The sequence below is a fragment of the Otolemur garnettii genome, unplaced genomic scaffold (genome assembly GCF_000181295.1).
Source record: "Otolemur garnettii isolate 467f Iridium unplaced genomic scaffold, OtoGar3 scaffold00001, whole genome shotgun sequence".
In the NCBI taxonomy this organism is placed as follows: Eukaryota; Metazoa; Chordata; class Mammalia; order Primates; family Galagidae; genus Otolemur; species Otolemur garnettii.
The window spans coordinates 30064230-30072139 of record NW_003852396.1 but is presented as its reverse complement, the minus strand read 5'-3'; the positions used below and the strand labels follow the sequence as shown (position 1 = coordinate 30072139).

At 55.0% G+C, this 7910-nt stretch overlaps 2 protein-coding genes across 4 annotated transcripts in view; both read left to right on the top strand.

The window, feature by feature from the left end:
- The window catches only part of LOC100951286 (folate receptor beta), a 7310-nt gene extending 5799 nt beyond the window's left edge, over positions 1-1511 (top strand). Inside the window, exons 3-5 of the mRNA XM_012814203.2 lie at positions 484-672; positions 776-911; positions 1039-1511. Coding sequence (XP_012669657.1) covers positions 484-672; positions 776-911; positions 1039-1319 — 606 coding nt within the window. The 3' untranslated portion in view covers positions 1320-1511. The remainder of the gene's footprint in view (positions 1-483; positions 673-775; positions 912-1038) is intronic.
- Positions 1512-2825: 1314 nt separating this feature from the next.
- INPPL1 (inositol polyphosphate phosphatase like 1) overlaps positions 2826-7910 on the top strand; it is a 16759-nt gene continuing 11674 nt past the window's right edge. The window contains exons 1-2 of one of the 3 annotated variants that reach the window (XM_023510660.1): positions 2826-3221; positions 4247-4642. In XM_023510660.1, the coding sequence (XP_023366428.1) occupies positions 4452-4642 (191 nt within the window). In that variant the 5' untranslated portion in view covers positions 2826-3221; positions 4247-4451. Of the gene's footprint in view, positions 3222-3311; positions 4643-7910 lie in introns of those variants that run through there. The other 2 variants (XM_003780930.3, XM_023510635.1) reach the window with 2 other exon arrangements.

The following is a 7910-nucleotide window of genomic DNA, read 5'->3' as shown; positions in this document are numbered from 1 at the left end:
AAAAAAAAAAAAAAATAAATAAAATAAAATAAAATGAGTATATAGGACTTTTAATAAAGTGTTAAGTGCTGTATAAATGACAGCCTCTCCACTCCCACTGCCCACTGATCACACCATTGTAATTGTGTCTTCCCCCTGCCTCACCCCCACCCTGAATGCGATTCCTAGAGGGCAAAGGGATAGGGGCTATCGCAGTGAGTGTTCCCAGGACAACATGCTTAGAGTGGGGGGGGGGGATTAAGAACCAAATGCGGGGGAGGGGGGGATTGGGCAGCACCTGTGGCTCAAGGAGTAGGATGCTAGCCCATATGCTGAGGGTGGTGGGTTCAAACCCAGCCCTGGCCAAAATAACTGCAAAAACAACAACAACAACAACAACAACAACAAAACAAAAAAACAAAAAAACCAAATGGGGGAAAAAGCTGGAGATTGGCAGAAGGAGGTAGTAGGGGAGGAACTTAGTTCTCTGTCTTCCCCACCCAGTGCAGTCCCTGGAGGAAGAATGCCTGCTGCTCAGTCAACACCAGCCAGGAGCTGCATAAGGACACTTCCCGCCTGTATAACTTTAACTGGGACCACTGTGGCAAGATGGAGCCTGCCTGTAAGCGCCACTTTATCCAGGACACTTGTCTATATGAGTGTTCACCCAATCTGGGGCCCTGGATCCAGCAGGTAAGGTGTCTCTGGAAGCTGCCCTCCAGCTCAGTCTCCTTCAAGGCTATGGCTGCCAGCAACTCTGGCTGGGAAGAGCTCTGCCACCCCATCTCCCATCCAGGTGGATCAGAGCTGGCGAAAAGAACGTTTTCTGGATGTGCCCTTATGCAAAGATGATTGTCAGCAGTGGTGGGAAGCCTGCCGCACCTCATACACCTGCAAAAGCAACTGGCACAAGGGCTGGGACTGGTCCTCAGGTGAGGGACTGGAAGTGGGGAGATACAGAAGGGGTTTGGGGTATTTGAGGATTTGGGGTTGGTTGGGGATTTGAGGGGTGGAGCTTTGGGCTGAGTGGCTAAATGTCTGTGTCCACCATCTCTGAAGGAGTTAACAAGTGCCCAGCTGGAACCACCTGCCGCACATTTGAGTCCTACTTCCCCACACCAGCTGCCCTTTGTGAGGGCCTCTGGAGTCACTCCTACAAGGTCAGCAACTATAGCCAAGGGAGTGGTCGCTGCATCCAGATGTGGTTTGACCCAGCCCAGGGCAACCCCAATGAGGAGGTGGCAAAGTTCTATGCTGAGGCCATGAATGCTGGAGCCATGCCCCAGGGGACTGGGACTCTCCTGTTCAGCCTGGCCGTGATGCTGCAACTCCCTGGCTGAGTCCAGTCCTCCCAAGACCTGCTCTCTACCTGCTTTCAGCTTGGGTGACCAGGTTGGGCTCAGCTTATCTCCCACAAAGGACAGAGCCCTAAGGATGCCTCCATCCATTACCCACCCTTCTGTTATCCAGTCCTGCTCCACAGCTTGCGGTTCTTCCAAGAGTCACTTCTAATAAACAGGCTGACGCATCCATGTCTGAAGAGTTTATAGGTGGGCAGGAGACAAATTACATAGCATCTGAATTCCTTAAGGTTAGAGCAACTAGACCTATGTTTGAATCTCAGCTCTGCTACTTACTATATGAAAGTGACATAATTGTTTCACTGCTCTAAACTTTTCTTTCCTCTTCAGTAAAATGAGAGTAATAATCCTTCCCTCAGGGTTGTGAAATGTAAAGGAGTTGTTGCCTAGAAAGCAAGTGAGCCTAGTGTCTGCAGATTAACAGTCCTCTGGGATCTTGTCGCTTTTGTAAATTCACACAAAAGCCAGGGGGCAGAACTTCTTATTTATGTTGGTCTTAAAACATCCCTCTTCCACCTCCAGCCTTTGCCTGGCTCTGTGCTCAGTTCTTCAATGGAAAAGCTAGGGAGGTGAAAAAAATTCACACTGGCTGACATGACTTGGATTGAAAGGGCAGAGTTGGATCTTGGGACCCTCAGAGGAGGAAAAGAGCCAGTAGGCGCTTCCAGCGTCCTGGGTCCTGTAGGTGTAGCCGGAAGAGGGTAGGAGATCTTTAGGGGCTTCCCAGGGGCGGAAGCCTCTGGCACATTTGTTCTCTCCAGGGATTAGCAGATATGCCTATCTTGGAGGGTTGCTATCTTTGCACAGCCCCCAGTAGTTGAGTCTGAGTTGATCCCCACGGTCCTTGGGTAAGTTTTTTTATCTCCACACTCCTACTACAATGGTCCCTAGAGAGGCACAGGTACCTGTCTGAGAATACCCCAGCAGGTGGGTGACCCAGCTAGGACTGGAACTCAGGTATGCAGACTCTCCTCTGACATCACGGATCCCCTCATCCCAGGCTCACCTCTCATACCAAAAGGTAACTGATGGGGGAAGTTGGGCACAAACTGGAGGATGAATTATTGGGTTCTTGGCAAGATCTGGCGGCAGTGTTTGGTGGGTGGATCTCCTAGTTATTCTATTTATCTAGCGTGGAAGGCCCCACAAAGCCCCTTTCAAATCCCAGGCTTGTTCCAGCTGGGTTAAGCCAATACATATTTGAAATAGAGAAAGGAGCTGCTTGGGACTGACAGGGGCTCGGTCAACAGGTTCAATTTAGCAAAGTGAAAGTTCTCGCCCGGGTTAAAGGGCTCCTTCTACAGCGGTCCAGGAGCTGGCTGCAGTAGGCGCAAGTCTGGAAGCCTGCGCCTTTAAGGAGCCAGGGGGCGGAGGGGCGGGGCAGGAAGAGGACTCCCAGGAGACGCCGCCACCGGCTAGGGCTTTTTTTGGGAGGGGGTGGGCCAGACCCTTCCAGGGGCTTGACCGCCTTCCCCCACTGCGGGAGTGGGAGGAGGAGGAGGAGGAGGACTGGGGGCGGCAGAGTGCACCCGGCAGTGGGAGCTCCCTGCTCGGCGTCCGGCCTACGGAGGCGCAAGTTTGTTGACTTGGAGGGAGTAGCTGGGGCGGGTGCTAATAATACCCGTTGGCTCCGCAGCCGCGCTTTACAGTTTACACAGCTGTCACTCCCTTACTCCTTAATTAATAATAAAAATAGCCGCCGTTCGGGAGCGCGGGCTGGATGCCAGGCCCTGTGCTGAGCGCTTTACAAGCACAGCCCCACTGAGTCTGCCTTCGTAACGTTATCCCCATTTTACAGAGCGGGAAGCCAAGGCTTAGGGAGGCGCCGTGACTTGCCCGAGGTCGCTCGGCGGGTCAGCAGCTCCAGGACCCAGACGCGGGGTAGGGTGAGGCGGGGCGTCGGGTGCTACCCCCGGCTCCCGGGAGAGCGGCGGGGGCGGAGCGGCGGGCGGGGCGGAAGGCGGGGGTTGTGGCGGCGGCGGTGGATGGCCATCTTAAGTGGCCGCTGAGAGTCCAGGGCCGCTTACCCGGGGAAGGGGGCACCGGAGCAGCCCCGGAGGTGGGGGTCTGCATGGGGTGGCCAGGGCTCTGAGGAGGGGTCGGGAACCGGAGGATTTGAGGGAACTTTCTCTTGGATGGGCAAGGGGAGCCTCCTGGTCCCGGACTGCTAAAGCACTTAAGGCCCCGGCCTGCGGGTGTGGGGGGTGGTGCCAGGGAACTTGGCCGAGAGGGGGAAGGGCTCTGCCAGGCGGGGAGGGATTGCCGGGGACAGTGAGTGAGGGGCCCCAGGACACTGGACTTCGTCTTGGGTGTGGGAAGTCGGAACTGTATGGAGGGGATCCCCCCGGTGGGATTTGTCTGGGAACGGACCCGGTGGAGTTGGGGGCTCAGATCCAAGAGGCGGCTGGATTTCACAGGAGTTGGGGGTCCTGCCCTCTTGGATGAAGGGGAGAGGAATGGGGGTAGGTCCATCTTGGATCCTTCCCGGGTTTGGGAAGCCTAATCTAGAAAGGCTGTACGGGGTCCAGTGGAAAGGATTTGTAGTGGAATTAGACCTTTATGGGGGTTAGGGGTCATACCAATTGAGAGTACTGAAGATGACTGGATTCTCCAGGGGCTGCTAGGACCCCGAGGTATCGGGGTGCAGGGTGGGGGACCTAAACTTCTAAAGGGGTTTGGGGGACTGAATCTCTTCAGCTTGGTGATGAGGGACAGGATCATTGTGGGGTTTTAAATGTCCCTGGCTCTGCGGGAATGTGGGGCATCATCCCCGCGGAAAGAGGTTGGGGGCAGGGGTGGTCTGGGCTGTGGGCCGAGCGGAGGGGGAGGGGGCCGGCCGCCCTGCGCTGCGCTGCGCTCCCGCCCCTCCCCCTCCGCCCCTGAACAAACTTTTCTTTCTCCTCAAGTTGAGGCCGGCGCTGCAGGCGGCGGCGGCTGCGCGGCGAACTAGGCGGCCTGCGTGGCGGAGCGCGGAACCCGGATCCCCAGCTCTGTCCAGCCCGCGGATCCTCAGGTCCGGGACCCGGGCCTGGCCCCAGCCTCAGCCCCGAGCGTCCCGGGGCCGATGGCACGGGGCGGCGGGCGCGGGCGGCTCTGAGCCCTGCGTGGGGCATGGCGTGCGGGGCGCCTGGCCCGGGGGGCGTGGGCCCCGGGGGCGCGCTCGGCAGCCCGGCACCGCCCTGGTACCACCGTGATCTCAGTCGCGCTGCGGCGGAGGAGCTGCTGGCCCGGGCGGGCCGCGATGGCAGCTTCCTGGTCCGAGACAGTGAGAGCGTGGCAGGGGCCTTCGCGCTCTGCGTCCTGTGAGTGGGGCAGCATGGGGGGTGCGGGGGCACGGCCGGGAGTTCACTGAGTGTGTGGGGAGGGCCCGGGTTGGCCAGCCTGGCCTCCACCCCCAGAGTTGGCTTTATCCTGGGGCTGAGGAAGGATGCAGGGGGTACTTCCTTCCTGCGGTGTGTCTGCTGGGCACTTTTTCAGGGACCTTGAGGGCAGAGAATGTCGAGTTCTGCGTGTGGCCCAGGGTGGCTGTGATGGGGGAAAGTGCAGGCAGACCCTCTCAGACATCCTGCAGGTAGAAGAGATGCAAGGATGTGCATCTCTGTGAGAAGAGATGTGAGGATGTGCAGTCTATAGTGTGTGCAGTTCTGTTTATGTAGGGGTTGAATGTCTGAGTGCTGGGCAGGGGCAGGAGGGGGCAGAGGGACTGATGTAGTCTGTGAGGAGGGCTCCTTTCCGTGCTCTTGGGTTCTGCCTGGCTGTGTATGGCTGATGGGGGTGGTTGGTGAGAGCTTGGGGAGGCAGAGGGTGAGGCTGTATTTGACCATGCCATTAGGTCATGAATCAATGAGTGAAGGAGTGTGGCTTGGCTCTGGGCTTGGACTGGGGTTATCTGGCAGTTCTAGCCCTGAGCTATGAGTACTGAGAGTAGGGCTAGACTTGGCACTTCCCTTAGTGGGTTGGGCCCTGTGGCCTGTACCCAGACGGGCTTTTTTTGTGGCAGTGGTGTTGGATGAGTTAGTACTTTTAGTTTTGCAGTCTTCACCCTGACCTGTACTCAATGCCCTGCAGTCTGACACTGAGTAGGCTTCTGGAGTGGGAAGTAGTGAGTGGGAATCTGTGAGGGGCTCCTTTGTTTAGATGTAGTTATGGTCTTCACTACCCCAGTGGGCTCTCTCACAAGCACCTCTCTGTTCCCTCCTTCTCCTTTTGTTCTTCTGACATCTTTGGGTACTGTGCATTGGCTTAGACCAAGGGAGATATTTTTGATTGTCACAAGTAGGATGGCTGTTGGCAGCTAGTAAGTAGGTAGAAGCTGGGGATGCTGCTAAATATCCTATAGTGCACAGGACAGTCCCCCGCAGTAAAGAAGCATGCAGCCCAGGCTCAGTGCCTGTGGCATAGTGGTTACGGCACCAGCCACATACACTGAGGCTGGCAGGTTCAAACCCGGCCGAGGCCAGTTAAACTGGACAACTGCAACAAAAAATAGCTGGGTGCTGTGGCGGGTGCCTGTAGTCCCAGCTACTTGGGAGGCTGAGGCAAGAGAATCGCTTAAGCCCAAGAGTTTGACGCTGCTGTGAGATGTGATGCTATGGCACTCTATTGAGGGTGACATAGTGAGACTCTGTCTCAAAAAAATAAAAAAGTATGCAGCCCAAAATGTCAGTAGTACAGTGGCTGAAAAACTCTGGCCTGGCAGTTGACATGACAAAGAAGGGGCCCTGTAAGTCTCAGCTTATGCCTAAAGTCTGAGGCCTGGTTTGGGAGACTGATAAGGAATAGCCTAGGCCCATAAGTATTCTAGGAGTCCTGTGACCTGGCCTGGCCCCCTCTGAGGCATACCCCCTAATTAGGGAGGGGAAGAAGGCAGGTGCTGGATCAGCTGCTGAGTGGGAAGGGGACAGCTGGGGCCTGTGTCTGGGTAAGGAGCATTACTATCCCAGGACAGGGAGAATATAGGCTCCATTGCCGGGGAGAGAATTAGTGGATATAGATAGGGGTCTATCTATATGTGGGGGCTTCAGACCAGGTGCGGTGGCTCATTCCTATAACCTTAGCAATCTGGGAGGCCAAGGCAGATGGATTGCCTGAGCTCACAGGTTTGAGACCGATCTGAGCAAGAGCGAGACCCCATCTCTAAAAATAGCTGGGTGTTGTGGCGGGCGCCTGTAGTCTCAGCTACCCAGGAGGCTGAGCCAAGAGAATCGCTTGAGCCCAAGAATTTGAGGTTGCTGTGAACTATGATGCCATGGCACTCTACTGAGGGTGGCAAAGTGAGACTCTCGGGAAAAAAAAAAAATATATATATATATATATATGTGTGTATATATATATGTTTGTGTGTGTGCGTGTGTGTGTAGGGGTTTTAGCTTTGCATCTTAGGAAACTGAGGGTAAGGATTGTGAATAGGTCATTTCTTAGATATCCCAAACAAACACATACTTGCTTATCTGTGTGCACACCCTCATGTACATGGAGAGCATTCAAGACACATCCCTGCCCCAACAGGCCCAGGGAATCTGACCCGCAGACCAGGACATGGGGTCTTGCTTCTGCCGTGGTTTCAAGTCCCTGCTCTGCCTTTTACTAGCTCTGTGACGTTAACCAAATCACTTTCCATCTTTTAGCCTCTATCCTGAGCTGGAGAATGGGGATAATAATAATATCTGCTTCATAATGTGAGAATTAAATGAGATATACAGGTGCTGATTACCCAGCCTGTCACAGAGACAGTTAAGGGTATGCAAGTGCTGTTGTATACACAGACCCATAGTCCACAAACGAACGTTCCTAGTCACACACAGTTACCTACCCAGCATAAGCAGGAGGGCCCCTGAAGGAGATGGAATGGCCCTGTGGCCAGGTGTGGCATCTCCTCAAATAGGCATTTGATCCCCTTCCTATCCAACATACATAGGCTTGGGTGACTCCTTGGGGAAGTGTACTTTCCATCCCCCACTGAGAGGACGTTTGGCTCAGCTGTCACCTACTCAGCTGTTGCTGCTGTCTGTCAGCACCCTTGGGGCTTCTAGAGGCCCAGGTCTCCCATGGGGGGCCCCTTGGGTCATTCAGATCTCCTGGCGTCTGGGGAAAGGGAAAGCCTAGGGTAATGCACCCACACTCTCCAGCAAAATTGTCTCATACACACCCAACTCCGACAGAGCCAGACACTAACATAAACACAGGAGGTGCACACACATGTTAGTGCATTGCCCATGAGTGCAAACAGAGGCTAACCAGGCTTCTGAGGACTCCTACTCTGGCAGGGGGCCCAGACTGGTACTACAGCCCAAGGGGCTGTTTAGACAGCTGTGGAGGCCACAAAAGAGCTGCCTGTTGCTTCCTGGGCTCTGTGGTGGGTGTGGAGTCTATGTAGGTCTCAGGGGGTGGGTGTTCTGGTCATTCCTGCTCTTGCTGGCAATACTAGGAGGGTGGAAGTGGATTGGCCTCATCATTATCCCTGTGCAGCCTAGGCAAGGGTTTTAGGAAACCAAGCTGAGAAGACTAGGGGACTAAACCTTGTGGCTGGAAGGAGGGGGTGTTTTTTTTTTTTTTTTTTGAGACACAGCC